Source organism: Lepisma saccharinum, chromosome 18, assembly GCF_977018435.1.
Source record: "Lepisma saccharinum chromosome 18, izLepSacc3.1, whole genome shotgun sequence".
Taxonomy (NCBI): Eukaryota; Metazoa; Arthropoda; class Insecta; order Zygentoma; family Lepismatidae; genus Lepisma; species Lepisma saccharinum.
In genome coordinates this window covers 45,723,117-45,743,481 of record NC_139246.1, presented here as the reverse complement: position 1 = coordinate 45,743,481, position 20,365 = coordinate 45,723,117, and the positions used below count along the sequence as shown (strand labels likewise).

The window sequence follows — 20,365 nt, the reverse complement described above, 5'->3', positions numbered from 1 at the left end:
TGAGTTTTTGAGGTTTTGGTGCGGTTTTCTTCGCTGTGAAACATCGTCAGCGCAATAAATGAGGCGCGGAACGTGGAGAGAAAGTGAGTTTTTGAGGTTTTGGTGCGGTTTTCTTCGCTGTGAAACATCGTCAGCGCAATAAATGAGGCGCGGAACGTGGAGAGAAAGTGAGTTTTTGAGGTTTTGGTGCGGTTTTCTTCGCTGTGAAACATCGTCAGCGCAATAAATGAGGCGCGGAACGTGGAGAGAAAGTGAGTTTTTGAGGTTTTGGTGCGGTTTTCTTCGCTGTGAAACATCGTCAGCGCAATAAATGAGGCGCGGAACGTGGAGAGAAAGTGAGTTTTTGAGGTTTTGGTGCGGTTTTCTTCGCTGTGAAACATCGTCAGCGCAATAAATGAGGCGCGGAACGTGGAGAGAAAGTGAGTTTTTGAGGTTTTGGTGCGGTTTTCTTCGCTGTGAAACATCGTCAGCGCAATAAATGAGGCGCGGAACGTGGAGAGAAAGTGAGTTTTTGAGGTTTTGGTGCGGTTTTCTTCGCTGTGAAACATCGTCAGCGCAATAAATGAGGCGCGGAACGTGGAGAGAAAGTGAGTTTTTGAGGTTTTGGTGCGGTTTTCTTCGCTGTGAAACATCGTCAGCGCAATAAATGAGGCGCGGAACGTGGAGAGAAAGTGAGTTTTTGAGGTTTTGGTGCGGTTTTCTTCGCTGTGAAACATCGTCAGCGCAATAAATGAGGCGCGGAACGTGGAGAGAAAGTGAGTTTTTGAGGTTTTGGTGCGGTTTTCTTCGCTGTGAAACATCGTCAGCGCAATAAATGAGGCGCGGAACGTGGAGAGAAAGTGAGTTTTTGAGGTTTTGGTGCGGTTTTCTTCGCTGTGAAACATCGTCAGCGCAATAAATGAGGCGCGGAACGTGGAGAGAAAGTGAGTTTTTGAGGTTTTGGTGCGGTTTTCTTCGCTGTGAAACATCGTCAGCGCAATAAATGAGGCGCGGAACGTGGAGAGAAAGTGAGTTTTTGAGGTTTTGGTGCGGTTTTCTTCGCTGTGAAACATCGTCAGCGCAATAAATGAGGCGCGGAACGTGGAGAGAAAGTGAGTTTTTGAGGTTTTGGTGCGGTTTTCTTCGCTGTGAAACATCGTCAGCGCAATAAATGAGGCGCGGAACGTGGAGAGAAAGTGAGTTTTTGAGGTTTTGGTGCGGTTTTCTTCGCTGTGAAACATCGTCAGCGCAATAAATGAGGCGCGGAACGTGGAGAGAAAGTGAGTTTTTGAGGTTTTGGTGCGGTTTTCTTCGCTGTGAAACATCGTCAGCGCAATAAATGAGGCGCGGAACGTGGAGAGAAAGTGAGTTTTTGAGGTTTTGGTGCGGTTTTCTTCGCTGTGAAACATCGTCAGCGCAATAAATGAGGCGCGGAACGTGGAGAGAAAGTGAGTTTTTGAGGTTTTGGTGCGGTTTTCTTCGCTGTGAAACATCGTCAGCGCAATAAATGAGGCGCGGAACGTGGAGAGAAAGTGAGTTTTTGAGGTTTTGGTGCGGTTTTCTTCGCTGTGAAACATCGTCAGCGCAATAAATGAGGCGCGGAACGTGGAGAGAAAGTGAGTTTTTGAGGTTTTGGTGCGGTTTTCTTCGCTGTGAAACATCGTCAGCGCAATAAATGAGGCGCGGAACGTGGAGAGAAAGTGAGTTTTTGAGGTTTTGGTGCGGTTTTCTTCGCTGTGAAACATCGTCAGCGCAATAAATGAGGCGCGGAACGTGGAGAGAAAGTGAGTTTTTGAGGTTTTGGTGCGGTTTTCTTCGCTGTGAAACATCGTCAGCGCAATAAATGAGGCGCGGAACGTGGAGAGAAAGTGAGTTTTTGAGGTTTTGGTGCGGTTTTCTTCGCTGTGAAACATCGTCAGCGCAATAAATGAGGCGCGGAACGTGGAGAGAAAGTGAGTTTTTGAGGTTTTGGTGCGGTTTTCTTCGCTGTGAAACATCGTCAGCGCAATAAATGAGGCGCGGAACGTGGAGAGAAAGTGAGTTTTTGAGGTTTTGGTGCGGTTTTCTTCGCTGTGAAACATCGTCAGCGCAATAAATGAGGCGCGGAACGTGGAGAGAAAGTGAGTTTTTGAGGTTTTGGTGCGGTTTTCTTCGCTGTGAAACATCGTCAGCGCAATAAATGAGGCGCGGAACGTGGAGAGAAAGTGAGTTTTTGAGGTTTTGGTGCGGTTTTCTTCGCTGTGAAACATCGTCAGCGCAATAAATGAGGCGCGGAACGTGGAGAGAAAGTGAGTTTTTGAGGTTTTGGTGCGGTTTTCTTCGCTGTGAAACATCGTCAGCGCAATAAATGAGGCGCGGAACGTGGAGAGAAAGTGAGTTTTTGAGGTTTTGGTGCGGTTTTCTTCGCTGTGAAACATCGTCAGCGCAATAAATGAGGCGCGGAACGTGGAGAGAAAGTGAGTTTTTGAGGTTTTGGTGCGATTTTCTTCGCTGTGAAACATCGTCAGCGCAATAAATGAGGCGCGGAACGTGGAGAGAAAGTGAGTTTTTGAGGTTTTGGTGCGGTTTTCTTCGCTGTGAAACATCGTCAGCGCAATAAATGAGGCGCGGAACGTGGAGAGAAAGTGAGTTTTTGAGGTTTTGGTGCGGTTTTCTTCGCTGTGAAACATCGTCAGCGTAATAAATGAGGCGCGGAACGTGGAGAGAAAGTGAGTTTTTGAGGTTTTGGTGCGGTTTTCTTCGCTGTGAAACATCGTCAGCGTAATAAATGAGGCGCGGAACGTGGAGAGAAAGTGAGTTTTTGAGGTTTTGGTGAACCTCAATTAATGACGCTGAACTCTCTATTTGGGTCTAATTATACATTTATCTACCTTCAAATAGAAAGTGATTTTCCTTGTAAACATATTTATTTTTTGTTTACCCCTGAATCTAGCTATGGACGGTCTCCTCCGCCCCAGGCGAAGCAGAAATTTTAGTGGATGATATTCAGCCAACAACTTCCCCCACGGATTTCTAGGTTATGCCCTTTCGCGATTAGTACGTTTCGCTTTTAATCACTTTCGCGGTTATTCCACCACCCCACAATTGAATGCGCGAAATGCCCGTTTGCTGCCACAGTTTGGACAAACAGATCAGGTCCTGAAAAGAAAACATGCCGAGAAAGCATTGTGCGAATGGTCTTTGCCAAAGTGAATCTTAACATGATCAGATAAGGAATGTGTACATATAAAAGATCGCAAATTTATTGTTGTAAAAAGCTTCTAATACGCTTTCTTTAACATGTGCGAATCTGTTTGCCCGATTTCATGCTGTTCCTTCCCAAAGTCCAAGTAAACTGCCCGATGAAGTCAAGTAGAATATCATCCATTCACACATAACATATACTAAAACATTAAAATACTGACCAAGGTAGAATTTCTTGTATAATAACTATATACACTAAAAAAGGTACCGTGTCCTTCCATGTTTATATTAACATGGAAGCAAGGCTTAACAGTGACACCATATACATATACGTACGTTATATTGAGCATTAATTGTATCTCATCAACATGTGTAAGCTCTCATGAGTCAACAATAACTGTGGACTATGTAAAGTAACACATAAATAATTTCTGGAATAGTAACCTACAAGTGATATACGTATTTACTAAATGAAGTGCTCTAGTGTAAAACATGGTAAGTGACATTTTCATCATTTTTGAGTTACAAAGTAATATGTGTCATCCTTCAATTTTCAAGTGAAATTGCCATGTCATACAATTTGCATTGGACTATCTGTAGGCTTCTGAAATTGGTAAACACAACATGAAAACAATTTATCTACAGTATAGCTTCTAATAATATTTTTTTCTTAATACGCTCAGAAATGACCAAAATGTCACTCACAATGTTTTACACCAGAGCCCTTCAAATATTACATTGTTCAAACTGTAGCCTAGCTAAAAATATAATGTATGCTGTAGACATGTGTAATATTTAAACACACTCTATTTTAAATCTTTGCCTTGGATATCTGTCAGCAGATGTGAATCTGTACACAATGCGATTAGTTATTAAAGAACCATGGTTAACTAAACGATTTGAGGTATGCCGATTGGGAGCTGTTAATGAAGCTTCGAAGTCCTTAGTTTTGTCTAGACACATAATATTAATCAGATAACTGTATATTAATTGAATATTTTTTCTTCCGCTCTAGTTATATTCGAAATAAATAATTTTGATATATATTTAGTTGTAGCTGCATTCTAATTGAATAATCTTGATGTTTAGTTCTAGCTGCATTCAAAATCTTGATGTACAGTTTATTTAGTTCTAACTGTCTTCGAAATAAATCATCTTTATGTATATTTAGTTGTAGCTTGATACGCAACCACTTATTGTATCATTTTAAGTGTTTAATATGTTAATAGTCTATGATGACGTAATTTGCTTTGTTCAATTGGGTAGTCTGTTATGGTTATGGACTAACCTTGAAACATTTGATTGTGGGGTTGTTAGGAGAGAGATATTATGAATTTTGCTGGATAATGGAAGTGATTTTGGAAATGTGAATGTGTTAGTTTGTATAGCCAAGAATTATTATGATCTTAATACAATTTTGTTTGTAATAAGGAGTTTAATTGCCAGTGCAAGTGTTATATATTAACATTAACTGACATATAAATATATTTTTGGTGTGCGAGAGTTAGCAAGGTTTACGTTAATATATCCTTATTTGATTTCCCACTTCCTGAGGGCTTCAAAGTAGGCTGATAAGTCTCAAGCTCGTCGTTGAGGATAAAAAGTAAGTAGAACAATTGAGAATAAACCGGGGAACGTAACAAGCTGCATTCTAATTGAATAATCTTGATGTTTAGTTCTAGATGTTTGATGTTTACATTCAAAATATTGATAAAGGTAAAAAAGGTAAAGTGTTCCCCTGTGCATAGCACCACGCCATGAAGGCGTATAGGGGGTGTGGGGGTAACGCCCCACACTTTCTTGATCCGGTCGTGAGTGGGGATGATGTGATCAGCATCACGCCCCTGACCGCCTTTACCCCCCAGGGTTTCCCCCAGGTACCCATGTTATTCGACGCTGGGTGGGCGCCGGGGCCGCTTCCACCGTTAGAAAAGTTCCCGGATTTGAACCTTCAAAATATTGATGTATAGTTTATTTAGTTTTGTGTTCAAAATGAATAATCTTGATGATAATTTGGTTCTAGCTGCATTCGAAATTAATAATACTGGTGTATATTTAGTTGTAGCTGCATTCGAAATGAATAATCTTGGTGTATATTTAGTTGTAGCTGCATTCGAAATGAATAATCTTGATTTATGTTCTAGCTGAATTTGAAATGAAAAATCTTGATGCATATTTAGTTCTATCTGCATTCGAAATGAATAATCTTAATTTACTTTAAATTGCAGCAGCATTCGAAATGAAGACGTATGCTTCAGTCACCATTGTGAGCATAGGGACGCTGATTCAGTTCTGTTTGTTGTTCTTTATGGTTGAACGTTCCATGGGCAAAGATGAAATAGAGCTAGAGATAACCCCAAACAGACAGAACACAGATAGTGATGCTGTGGTGAACGTCCTGAAGCAAGAGTTTTGTCCTTTTATCAAAGTTGAAGTTCTGCTGGAGCAACTTAACAAGCACGTGAGTAGCAAAATAAAATATAGACTTGCATGTTCTAGTTTGCGTGTGTGGATCGGTTGATTCGGAAGATTTTTAAGTGAAATCCACCTAACTACCTCTATAGCCTTCCTAAACCCGAAGGTTTATTGCTGTAACAACACAGGCTTTCCATCTGTCCCTATCCTTGGCAAGAAAAATCCAATCTTTTCCATCCTTAACGATTTCCTTTATGTCCATCTCAACGTTATCCCTCCATCTTCGTCTTGGCCTTCCTACACGTCTCTTACCATCAGGTTCCCCAACACTAATCCTGTAAACTCTTCTTTCCTTTCTCATTTGTGCCCACCTAAGTCTTCTTGATTTAATTCTGGACATGAATACCAAATTATGCAGTTCTAAATTATGTAACCTTCTCTACACACCTGTCTCCTCATCCATTTATTTCCAAATATTTTAAGATGGATTTTATTTAAATACTCTTAATACGAGTATATGTTTATGTGAAATCTAGTTTTAGGAAATGTAGAGAATGCATACAGGAGGAAGGGGAGGGGTGTTTGTTTCTGATATTGTTCACAATTTCAATTTTGAACCTTTTCATACCAAATATAATTGAAACCATTATCCTCAAACTATATTTCATAAAGAAAGTGTATTATAACAGCGTTTTAATTTTTTTTGTAAAAATACCATCTTTACGAGTGCTCTGTACGCACTGTAGCAATTTTCTAGTTGTAACACATTTTTATAAACGCTAAAATCTTTAAAAAGAATACATATTTATATAATTAGAATATAAATTAAAAATATACAGGGTGTCGTTTTAATGGCGCCCACTGACCACAGAAACGTGTAGAGGACATCAAAACAAACAACTTTTCTTATTCACATTTTTCTCGTTGGTGCATCATTTCAGCGCTACAGTCGTTAAATAAATGGCCCGTTTTGCCCGCTGAATGCTGGCAACCACACACAACATTTGATTGCATTTGTGACGTCATATCCCGTCGCAAAACTCATGCGTTCTAGGGTTGCCAGGCACACACATATTCTGTGAAAAATGACATAGCTACAATCAGCCACATTATGTACCGTAAAACAAACCGAGCAAACACATTCTGTAACTTAACAGGAAGTAAACAAACGATACAAAGAATGGTTGAAAGAAAATAGAATTCGAGTGGAAGTGGTCATAGTAGTTATTCACCCCCGTTGAGGTCGATAAATCAATTGATTGGAAAAGATCGATCAAAGACTAATTGATGACCAAGCAGTGTGGGCAAGCAAGGGTGGGTGTTTTGAGTGATGACGTCATAAATGGGTGGGGTTTATTTTGTTAGGAGGGATTTGATTGGTGTGACGTCATTGAATGGGTTGTGATTAATTTGTGAGGAGTGTTTTGATTAGTTGTTGGGGGAGGAGGAAAAGTGGCGGTTGGGGAATTGATAAGACGGTTTCCTGTTGTTAATGATGAGGTGACGGTTTTCTGGGAATGTTGATATGGGTTGGGGTTTCCTGTTGTTAATGAGGAAGTGACTACGGTTGGTTTTCTGGGAATGATGATATGGGTTTCCGTTTCGGTTGGGGGGCGTAAATGACTGTTGAAGTTGATAAGCGTCGACGGTTGAGAAGATAGAGGAGTTGGAAAGGAAATGTGTTGGGATGTTGAAGCGATATGGAGAGATTGTGGAACACGTGTTGGGACATGTCGGGTGTTTCTTGGAATGGGCGTGTAGAAGTTTGTGGGAACGTTGATAAGGTATGACTGTGTGCAGGATACGTTAGTAGGCGGCGGAATGGAGAGCGGGCAAAAGGGAAAAGAAGTTTCCGAGAGGCAGGATGTGAATAGAATAAAGAAAGTTGTGTTCTCGGAGGAGGTGGAGTTTCATAGTATACCGGAAAAAGAGGAGGACCGACGAGGCACGTGGGCGCTGGATGCCTTGCGTGCGCGAGAGGATGCGCAGAGAATATCAGGGAATTGTTACAGAGGAGGGGTAGGTAGGTATATAAGAAGTTTTACCGTGTTTCACTTACACAGTTCGGCAGACTGTAAGCTATCAGGTAGTAATCATCTGCGACCTTGCTGACACTTGTTCCTGGACTTCTTTCCAGCATATACAAAGTGGAGGAACAGTTTTCCGGAAGTAGAACCCCACCGACACGGCGGTACCCAGATATCATAGAAGAGACGGACACCTCAGAAATTGACGAAGAGTGAAAGGTGAGAAAGCATATTGTTTTTTTTCTGTATTCCGGAGTAGGGTATAATTTCCGAAACTGAGGGTAAAATAAAAAAAGATCGATATTTAAAAATTGTAATAAACGTGTACATATATATTTAAAATGAGCTATGAATACAAAGTTAGAAGCGATAGAATATAAAAAACAGAAAACTCACCGGAGATTCGGTACTTATACCTGTTGAGCTTCTTCTTCTTCTTCTCCGGAAAGTATCTCCACTATCTCCGGTTGGGGGTTATTTCCACCCGAAGATAGTGAAGTAGTAGACTTACCAGCATTCGGTATCAGGGGGGAGGACAGGCGTGCGAAAAATAGAGCAGAACTCGGAGGGGGAATTTGTGGAAGAGCTGCAGGTTCGAGAGGCATGGGTTCTGTAGCAACAGTGTGAGTAGTAGAGGTAGAAGGTTTGGAACGGTCGAAAGGTGACGGAGACGTAGGTATTCGGGACAGAGTGGGTGGGGGGTTTACTGTTGTGGAAGATGAAGAAGTTTGTTTTCGTCTTAAACTTTTCCCTGATGCTAGATGCTGGTAACGTCTTACATGTCTTTTTCGGAGAGTATCGAACCTGTAAATAGATAGAAATATTTTGTGAGAAAATGCATATAAATATATAGAACGAAGTAGTAATGATTAAAATGTTTAAATTTGGAAGAACGTTTGTAAGTATAGGAAAGTATGTTTCTATGTGTGAATCGGGAATTATCAAATACTTTAATCGAAAAATTGTAAATATGGGTGTATAAGAAATTATAATTTGAGAATTCCAGAAAAAATGTATTCCGATATAATAGACGTGTCAAAAATATTGTATTATAAAATATGGTATTTACCCTGTTTGGTGGGTACGGCACTCGTCCAGAATCTCGTTCTGCATATCATGAGTACCGAATCTCCGGTCCAGCTCCTCTTCCATCTGGTCCAACTGTCCCCTCATGGCGTCTATTTTTTGCTTGAAGAAATTTCTGTTTTGCTGATTTATTCTGTCATATTTCGCCGATATATTCCTTATCTTTCTGAGAAACGCCTCTTCCGTACCCGTCATCACACCAAATATCTGCATTAATATGAACTGTGTTTTCATCATGTTGCCCATGGTGAAAAACTTTTCCTGAAAACAAAAACATATGTCTTACTTTTTGTTTCTTATTTCCAGATGGCATCCCTACCGTTCGAATTTGACCTCCTACACGCGAATGTGAAAAATGAAGCTGAACGTGGAGGTGAGAGAAGGAATCTATGGAGCAAGACCCATGCGAAGCAGGCTGAGAAGCAGATTGCGTGCTTTGTAGATTTTTGCGAGGAGAATGGTTTAGCTGGAGAGTTGTTGGAAAATCTGGAAGAGGTGTGCAAGGATATGGAGGTTAGGCTCGACAACCTCGTCAAGCTGTTCACGTACATATTCGACAAGAAACAAACAAGTCCGGTGTTCGAGGGATTTATTGAAAATATAAGAAAAGCTACCTATGTACCATCCCACTTCAGCATGAAAGTGTGTTTTGAACTGATTGAAGTTTTCAAAGGTGTGCGGAAGCAGAGTGGTTTAGATAAAATGGGGGGCACAGAAGGTGAAAAGGAGAAGAGGATGCTAGAGATTTTGAAAAAACGAAAATTGGATAACTAAAAACTAACAATGCTAACACACTAATCATCTTATTCAATTTTTGTTATTTCTATATATGTAATGTGTATAATAAACATATATTGAATATATATAAAAATGATTATGTTAATTATTTACTTGGAATACTTACAAAGTTCTCTCTCTCCATATTCTTGATGGCTTCTATAAGATGTCAGAACAAACACTGTCAGTGTATTCGACAAGTTTCATTTTCCATTCGCAATATCAAAAGGAAATGGGTGGATGTTGATATCTCTGTAAGGAAATGGGTGGATGTTGATATCTCTGTACGGAAGTGGGTGGATAGCGGTATCATATTCTGCTAACGAGAATGACAAACAATTCGCAGTATGTCACAGAACCTGCTAACACACATAACTCATGGTTAAAGTGTAATACCGTATACCTTTGTAACCGTAAGTTAATGACCGCTAATAACAGTATATATATATATATATATATAACAGTGATAACAGTGATATATATATATATATATATATATATCACACACACACACACACACATATGTCAGAGTATATATATATACATCTTGACCTTGACCTTGACGTGACCTTGACCTTGACCTTGACGTGACCTTGACCTTGACCTTGACGTGACCTTGACCTTGACCTTGGCCTTGGCCGTGACCTTGACCTTGACCTTGGCCGTGACCTTGACCTTGACCTTGACCTTGGCCGTGACCTTGACCTTGACCTTGACCTTGACCTTGACCGTGACCTTGACCTTGACCTTGGCCGTGACCATGACCTTGTCCTTGGCCGTGACCTTGACCTTGACCTTGACCGTGACCTTGACTTTGACCTTGACCGTGACCTTGACCTTGGTCGTGACCTTGACCTTGACCTTGGCCGTGACCTTGACCTTGACCTTGACCGTGACCTTGACCTTGACCTTGACCGTGACCTTGACGTTGAAATGACCTTGAAACTTCAAACCTGGATATCTCGGTAACCGGAAGTGCTAGACCGGAAATGACACCATATTCGGATTCTACGCCTCGAGATCTATCGATTGGACAACTTGACCTTGAAATGACCTTCAAACTTAAAATCGCTATATCTCGACTCCTAATTGACCTAGGAGGATGATTGATAGCTTGTTGGATTCGGAGTGAAGGCCTCTTACCGGTGAACCAGGTTTCATTGTTCTAGGACCGGCCGTTTCCTACTTTCTTTATTTTCAATCGTAGACCCCCCTTCCGAACACTCTACTGAAAGGTCTCGACGTGCAGATTACGAATTTGTCATCACTTCCGGTCTAGCTCAATTAGGAGCCGAGCTATTTTCTTATCTACGTCCTTCTTCCTTTGCTGATAGATAAACATTTCAGACGTTCCTTCGTTAAGAATTTATCTACATCCTGTGTCCTGTGTTTACAGATAAACACGAAAACCGTTACATAGCGATATCAACGAGGAAAACATGTGGTGAAGACTGTTAATCATTTCCGGGATAATCACATAGGGTCAGTAGAACCGTTAGGATCGGAGATAACTGTTGCGTCATGCTTGCGTATATAAAGAACGGCGTTCTCTCCACAAGACAGTCTTCTTGAAATAATCATTGTACGATCATGGACGTACAGTTATCCGCTGACGATCTGTTAGTGCTATATCGTGACGGATATTACACAACACCTGCACAATTACGGGAAGTGTTGGCGAACATTGCTCAGAAAATCATCGCGGGAGAAAATATCTCATTGGTCGAGGAGTATGACCACTTACTACGGACAGTGACAACATCCGCACCCGATCTTTCAGGAGGAGGATGGACAGGTATTCCCGAAGAGTCCCCAGGCCCCTCATCGACACCTGATCCTGTATCCCGAGTCACAAAGGAGACGCAGGCATCCGACACAGGAACTTCTACAATCGCTGCATCCAGATCACACCCGGAGCCTTTGCCAGGACCGTCATGGAGACCGGACCCACCAGCAGAAGGAGGATGGACAGGTATTCCCGAAGAGTCCCCAGGCCCCCCGTCAACACCTGATCCTGTATCCCGAGTCACCAATGAGACGCAGGCATCCGACACAGGAACTAACGCTGCATCCAGATCACACCCGGAGCCTTTGCCAGGACCGTCATGGAGACCGGACCCCCCAGCAGAACAGCCATCAAATGGGAAAGGTAAGAAAAGGAAACGTGCTTCAGTGTCTCGTGAACAGATAGGGAATATAACATTACATAACATTCAAGAACGTGAATATCCTAAATTCCGTTCCAAGGGACGACGTGTTGAATTCAGTTTCTCACAGCCACCAGAAAATGTCGATCCTCACATTTGGATTCGCGAAGGTGTTGAAAATCTTCTCACCTACGTTAAAAAAGACGCCAAGGATGAAGACAAAATAGGTTTATCTTTGTCTAACATATCTGACCCAACTGTGAAAGATATTTACATCGGGTGGCATAGATGTGATCAGTTGCACAGTGATATGGTGTGGAACATTATGTACAAAATACTACAAAGTGCGAAAACCTTCACTGCTACAGATCGCTTAATTTTACGAGCAGACCATGTCAGTATACCTGTTGGAGGTGGGGGTAATCGAACATATTGTTTACCTAATTACATGTTAAGCACTCGAAAAAGAAGTATCGTCGGTGTGCCAAATAGAAAAAAACCTCTCTGTTTAGCTGAAGCGCTGGTCATTGGGAAAGTCTATGCTGATAACGATCCTTCCTATACTCAATACAGAAGAAACAGAAATCTTCTCAAACCTGTTTTCGAAATTATGCGAAAAGCAGATGTAGATCTGACAGACAATACGTGTGTCGGAAGTGGAATTCCCGAACTGAGAAAATTTCAGCAAGTTCTCCCAGAATATAAAATTATTGTATACAACAATCTTCGTGACGTTAAAGATGTTTTGTTTGAAGGACAGGTTGAAAACGCTTCCAAATTTATATATCTTCTCTACGATAACCTGAGACAGCATTATGATGTGATAGTGAACCGTGTTGGAGCATTTGCGGCAAAACAAGAATGTCGCAGGTGTAACGAACTCATATTTCAGAAAGCTCATAACCATCTGTGTAAACAGTTATGTTCTATGTGCCGTTCAACTCCACCGTGTGTGCCTGAACAGGGTGTTCGTAGAATATGTCAAACATGTAACAGAATTTTCAAAAATGAGAACTGCTTCACGAATCATGTTTCTACACCGTTCCGAAACGGTACTGTCTGCAGCGAAATCCAACAGTGTCCCCGATGTTTCAGAATTATTCTCACGAACAATAGATATGAGAAAGTACATAGATGCAACATGAAATATTGTACGGTATGTAATTGTGTGAAACCTGTAAATCATTTCTGTTACATGTCTATACCGAAACCTAAACAGAACTCAAAATTTCTATTTGTGTTTTACGACTTTGAATGCTACACTGACATTCCTTATTTTGAGAAAGAAAAAACTTTTCTTCACGTTCCGAATCTTATTGTGGTGCAGACGGCCTGTCACGCATGTTACAAAAAAGAGGATTTAACGGTTCCGTGTTCTGTTTGTGGAACAAGAGAGTTTATATTCTGGGATGACCCTGTAGACACATTCCTGTCCTATTTGGAATTGCAGCATAAGTTTTCCGACATAACCATCTGTGCACATAATGCACGAGGTTACGATTGTACATTTTTATTACGGAGAATGTTGGAGAGAGAAATGAAACCTCGTGTCATCTTAGATGGTACCAAAATCATCAGCATGACATACCAAAATCTTCATTTTGTGGACAGTCTCAACTACGTTCAGACAAATCTTGCAGGCTTTTCGAAACTTTTCGGTTTGCCTGTTCAGAAAGGATATTATCCGCATTTGTGGAACACCTACAAGAACAGAAATTACATTGGACCGATGCCTCCTCCTTCTGCATACGGTTATGAATACATGAAAACAGTTGAAGATCAACACCGTTTCATGTCTTGGTATGACGTCGAATGTATGCGAAATATACCTTTCAACAACAGAAACCAACTTCTCCAATACTGCATCAGGGATGTTACCCTGTTGAGACAAGGATGTCTGAAGCTGAGACAGAATTTCCTAGACATATGCAAAATAGACATTTTCAAGGATTGTCTCACAATAGCATCTGCCTGTTCACTAATTTACAGACAGAAATTTATGCCTGCTAACACTATAGGAATAATTCCTAAAGGAGGTTACCATCATGCAGATCAGATGTCGAAGTTTGCATTGAAATGGCTAACCTACGTTGAAGAACAGAATGATGTAATACTTCTTCACGGCGGACGTACTCGTGAGAAATATGTCATAGGAGGACGTTACAGAGTGGACGGTTATCACGAGGTGACGAGGACAGTGTATGAGGCCCTGGGCTGTTACTGGCATGGTTGTCAACGTTGCATATCCGTTAACAGGGATATGTATCCGAAAGATGACGATGAAACCGATCAGGATAGTAACAGTCAGAAACACAGTGACATGTTGAACACAGCAGCCTTCAGATACGAGACAACATGTCGTAAACTTGCGGCTTTACGTTCTGAAGGATACCATGTCGTCACTATGTGGGAATGCGATTTCAACAAAATATTGAAAGCAGATCCTGAACTGAATAGATATCTATCGACACATCCTATTGTCTGCTGCATTCCTTTAAATCCACGAGACGCCTTATATGGAGGAAGAGTTGAAACAGTCAGGACTTATTACAAGATCAAGGAAAACGAGAAATTGCAGTACAACGATTTTACAAGTTTGTACCCTTATGTGAACAAATACTGTGCCTATCCTGTCGGACATCCTACAATATTTCTAGGAAATTCTATTCCTCCGGTAAATGAGGTTTTGAACATGGAGGGACTCATCAAATGTACTATTCTGCCACCGAAATCCCTTTTACATCCTGTTTTACCTACAAAAATGCACGGAAAACTGATGTTTGTATTGTGCAAGGAATGTGCTTTTAGATTAAAATGTGAAGGTACATGCAGCCATTCCGATGATCAACGTGTACTTTCAGGAACTTGGGTCATAGCCGAAGTGCGTAAAGCTTGCAGTTTAGGCTACAAAGTGCTGTCAGTGTCGGAAGTGTGGAAGTATGAAACATCGATGTACGACCCTGTCACAAAGACTGGAGGGCTTTTTTCTGGTTATGTCAACACCTTCTTGAAAATAAAACAGGAAGCGAGCGGGTGGCCTTCATGGTGTCAGAACGACGAGGATAAGCAGAAATACATACAGGAATATTTCGATAAGGAGGGTATTCTGTTGGAAGAAAACAGTATTGAAGTCAATCCCGGGAAACGTACTCTGGCTAAACTCTGCCTTAATTCTTTATGGGGCAAGTAAACGTTCCTATCGCTGCCTTCACAACATGTCATGCTCGTCTGAAACTTTATGAACTTCTAGAAAAATTGGGTGACAGGGTATGTTATTGTGATACAGATTCAGTAATTTACATAGATAGTCCTGAAATGGAATACCATCCCCAGACAGGTGACGCACTAGGAGAACTCACCGATGAATTGGCAGATTTCGGCACCGATGCGGTTTGTGAACAGTTTGTTTCAACGGGACCGAAAAGTTACAGCATGAAAATAACAAAACCGTTCTCCGAAGCACAGTATATCTGTAAAGTGAAAGGGATTACATTGAATACCTCCACATCAGAATTGATTAATTTCGATACCATGTGCGACATGATAAACAATGAGAAACCTGAAGTTATGGTCGAAAATATTTTCCGAATCAGAAGAACAAAACAGTTCCAAGTCATCAGTACAAATGAAAAAAAGCTGTTTCAGCCAGTATTGTTGAAACGACAATTCGACCATGAACATTTATCGTTTCCTTTCGGATACTGTGCAGACTAAAATATGTCTGTAACGGTCCAGAGTTCGAACCCTTCGGGGCTGATATAAAACGTGTTCGCAGACTGCCAGACCTTCATTTTTCTTCAGAATCTGTAAGACGTTTCTTCAGCATGATTCCTAAACTTTCTCATCCTTTCACCATGATGGTTTGCGGAGCATCAGGAAGCGGAAAAACTACTTTTGTGACAAATATGGTCGATTCCATCGTTCATCTTGTAGAAGGATCCGTCAAGAAAATCATATGGTGTTACGATCAGGACAACAGTATTCCACAAAGTCTTCGAGATGTGCAATATCATAAAGGTATCGTCGATTGGCAGTCGTGGAACGGAAAAACTCCTACACTTATAATCCTGGATGATCTTATGATGGTTGCACAAGGGGAAAAAGTCGCCGACCTTTTCACAAAAGGTAGCCATCACAAAAACATTTCGGTGGTGTTCATAACACAGAATCTTTTTCACCAAGGAAAAAATTGCAGAGATATTTCGTTGAACGTGAAGCACTTTGTTATTTTTAAAAATCCTCGAGATATGAACCAATTCACTGTTTTTGCAAGACAACTTCATCCTCACCGCATGAAGGAACTCGAAAAAGTATATATAGATGCTACCGCGCAACCTTACAGTTATTTGTATATCGATCTCTCACAGTCAACACCGGATCCTTTACGTTATCAGACAGACGTTTTCAACCAGAATTACTCAACTGTATATCTTCCTCAGGAATGTTTAAAGCATCGAGATGAGGAAAACGAGGAAGACACGTACCAACTCACGTTCTAACAGGAATAGACATTCCACTTCTTTCAAGAAACATTCACCTTTCTTGCACGTGTTGAAAAATTCACCGCCCAAAATCCGTAAATCATTATTGAAAAGTGCTCCGAAAAAAACGATACGTTTCATCAGCGAATGCTGCCTGAACGTTTTAAAAGGAAACGTGAAAATTAAACCGTCCGCAAAACGTCGTCTGACACCTTACAAGTCGGTCATACGCAATCTAGTGAAACCGAAAGTGAACATCGAGAAACGCAGAAAGCTTCTTGTTCAGAAAGGAGGATTTCTACCTTTACTTCTAGGCTCCTTGTTATCGGGTCTTCTCGGTACTCTCATTCCTCATTGAGAAATGACATCTTCTTACAAAAAAATGATCGTCCTTTCACCGGAACAGTTAGCACGTATTCGTGGTTCCGAATTGTCTGTGACTCAAAAATTATCCGTTCTAGATAAGAAGATGAATGATATTCTAAAAATGAAAAATATATCAGACGATCAAAAATGGCGTCTTTACAGAAAGGAACTGGACGAGTATTTATGGCTGAGCCGAAAATCCAAAGAACCATTACAGATTCCTATTGTTCAAGATAACGACGGTTCTTCTACTATTTCACCAGAATCGACGTATTTTCCTCCGAACCTGGCAGAGACATTACCCCGTAATACACGTCATCAGTTACAGAATATCATCGATGAGTACCAATCCACGGCACAACATTTGATAGACGAACGTCAGAAAAAAACACTTCCGGATCCGAAAACGTTGAACTTCTCATCGTCGCCAACGGAAAGCCCTGGACCGTCTCATCGACAGAAGAAGAAGAAGAAGAAAGTGACAGTCCGTGTTTCCAGGAAAACTACACCTTTTCTGAGAACACCTGACGCTTACAAACTGGTTCCTCTGAGAAAAAGCCGTAGACAGAGAGATCGGTCATGGGAGTCTCTAAGTTGAAACACAATAAAATTCTCACCAAAATATATTACGATCCCCGACACCATGCTTCATTCTCATCTGTAGATCGTCTGTGGAAAGCGGTACGGGATAAAAATATATCCCGCGATACGGTGAAAAAATGGCTGATGCATCAGGAAACCTACACTCTCCACAAATCTGCGAGAAAAAGGTTTCCTCGAAATCATTACAATGTATGGAACATAGACATGCTTTGGGAAGCTGATCTCAACGACATGACATCGATACAAAAACATAACGACGGATACAAATATCTTCTGACAGTCATCGACGTATTTTCAAAATATGCCTTTGCATTACCGCTAAAAAATAAAACAAGCAATTCGGTAACCGAAGCTTTCAAAACTATTTTCGAAGAAAACAGACGGAAACCTGATACACTACAGACCGACCAAGGAACGGAATTTACAAATTCTACATTCCAGAAATTTTTAAAAAATGAACATGTACAATTCTCGACAGCAACAAATTATCCTGTGAAAGCGAGTGTAGTGGAACGTTTCAACAGAACATTAAAAGAACGGATGTGGAAATATTTCACCTCAAAACAGACAAGACGCTATGTAGATATTTTACCGCAACTTCTCGAAGGTTACAATACAGCAATCCACAGTTCCATAGGAATGGCCCCTCGAGATGTTAACGAGACAAATGTTTACATTGTGTGGAAACGTCTTAACAAACCTGACAAACATGTTTCACAACCGTCTTCAGATCTTAATGTAGGTGATATTGTACGAATTTCTGTCGTCAAAGGACATTTCGAGAAAGGATACGAACAATCCTGGTCACGAGAACTTTTCAAAATCCATGCCCTTGTTCAGCGAACACCTGTACCTGTATACATATTAGACGACTTAAATGAAGAACCAGTAAAAGGTACATTTTACAAACATGAACTGCAGAAAGTTTATTCGGATCCTGACGAAGAGTATAAAATTGATAAAATTTTGAACACCCGGGGAAAAGGAAAAAATTTGGAATACCTGGTTCGCTGGCTCGGATATCCACCTAGTTTCGATTCGTGGATCAAGGCATCTTCCGTAAAACAGTTATCGGGAAAATAATTTCCAAAACATATTTATATCAAAATATAACGTTACTGCGATCCAGTAACTTCTCTGTGTTCGGCGAGAATGGACGATAATTTCTACGTTTACCTCCTATCATCTGCATCGGAGGAATATTTTCCAGACAACACACTCACCCATTTCACCATAAAACTTGCTAAACGGATCGATCTGTCTCCAGAATTGTGGGAAGTCGGATTGGCAGAACTACATTATTCAACTCTATACGACAATGTTTTGGAAACTGATTCTGGAATGTTAACTCTTCCTGTTCGGACATATGCAAGTGCTGAGGACCTAGTCTCTACCATCATCGAATCTCTCCCCGACGACCTGGAAATAAGGAGATCCGTTCTCGAGAAATTCTGGCATTTTTTGACGGAACCGCAATGGGGAACATTTGGATCTACTGTTTGTGCGGATAACACACTCTATATTAACGAACAACCATTTTATTTTCCTGCAACAACATATACGATAGAGGATCTGATTTATTTCCTGAAAACAGACCCTGCTAATGTAGCTGTTCCTACTCATCTCAGGTTTTTCTTCAAACAGGCCGTGTACAAACATCTATCCGTGATAGGGGTTCCGAAGCCTGAACCTGACGATGCTCCAACAAATACCGTTACACCCATAGACGAAACTGATGACTATGCTAAATTTCGATATGACATATTGAAATCTATTTATTCTACGCACGCACAGTCCAATAGCGTTGTGGATAAAAACCCATATATATTTATTTACTCCGATCTGGTGAAACAACAATTGGTCGGGGGAGAAATGGTACGTCTCTTGCGTCTTACCCGAAAACAGTGTTCGGACACAAATACGTCTTGCACAGTACCCGTAGCCTATCAATCATTCGACCCGATTCATTACGTTCCTCTGGATAAAGCCTCTTTCGAAACAATAGAAATTGCGTTGTACGATAGAAAAGGAAATTTCTTACCTTTGAGAACTGGCTCCGTACCCACAATCGCTGTTTTACATTTTCGTAGAAAAGCAAAGTCCTTTTAAAAAACAGTAGACAGCTATTTGTCTCAGTCTTTGTCGAAAAGCGAATGAATCATCATGAATTCGCAGACCGAATATTACAGTAACCAAATCCGTGGAGGAATTGGCCCCATCTACCGTTCAACTAGAAATCAAAAAGGGAGAGGATTGGGGTCACTTTTCGCAGGACTGTTTAGAATGGTGAAACCTCTACTCTGGAGCGGTGCAAAGGCGATCGGAAGAGAAGCTTTAAAAACAGGCGCTAACATTATCACCGACATTGCAACAAACCAACAAACTCCGAAAACTATTGTTCGTCAACGGGTACGTGAAGCAGGTCAAAATCTTCAAAGTAAAGCACAACGGAAAATCGACTCTCTGGTAGGTTCCGGTTTAAGAACAAAACCTGCAACAAGAATTGCTCAGTTGATGTTAAAACGTTCAGCCACCCGTATTAGAACATCTACGATCCGTAAAAAACGAGCATCCAAAAAACGAAGGAAAACATCCGCAAAATCTAGGAGAACACGTAAAAGAAAAATCAAACAGAAGGTCTCAGGGAAAGATATTTTTGGATAATGATGGAGGATAACATGTGCATGATCTCGCAGTTTGTCATACCGGGAGCAGAAACCGATTTTCTCGATCTTCCATCTGCCTATCTCCGTCTGCAAACGCAAATGGTTAAACAGGATGGAAGTCCCATGAGTGCTTCCGAAACCGAAAAGACCCTCACAAAAAACTGCGGGGTCGTGAATTATCTTCTCCATTCACTTTTTTCCCAATATACAGCGACTCTCAACGGCATTGCTCTAACAGCCGCCGATAAAAATTATTACGCATATAGCACAACGGAAAATCGACTCTCTGGTAGGTTCTGGTATAAGAACGAAACCTGCAACAAGAATTGCTCAGTTGATGTTAAAACGTTCAGCCACCCGTATTAGAACATCTACGATCCGTAAAAAACGAGCATCCAAAAACGAAGGAAAACATCCACAACACGTAAAAGAAAAATCAAACAGAAGGTCTGAGGGAAAGATATTTTTGGATAATGATGGAGGATAACATGTGCATGATCTCGCAGTTCGACCTCTTCCGGAAAAAACCTATTCAGCAAAATGTGGAAAAAACGTACACAGCCACCTACAAACCTATCGCTTCCATCGATAATCAAAATATAATTCAGTTTGTCATACCGGGGGCAGGAACTGAT

At 41.0% G+C, this 20,365-nt stretch overlaps 1 protein-coding gene across 1 annotated transcript in view; it reads left to right on the top strand.

Annotated features, from left to right (window-relative positions):
• LOC146002232 (fibrinogen C domain-containing protein 1-A-like) overlaps window positions 1-20,365 on the top strand; it is a 258,177-nt gene that overhangs the window by 163,742 nt on the left and 74,070 nt on the right. The window contains exon 2 of the mRNA XM_083139951.1: window positions 5,394-5,623. Within this exon, the coding sequence (XP_082996077.1) occupies window positions 5,402-5,623 (222 nt within the window). The 5' untranslated portion in view covers window positions 5,394-5,401. The remainder of the gene's footprint in view (window positions 1-5,393; window positions 5,624-20,365) is intronic.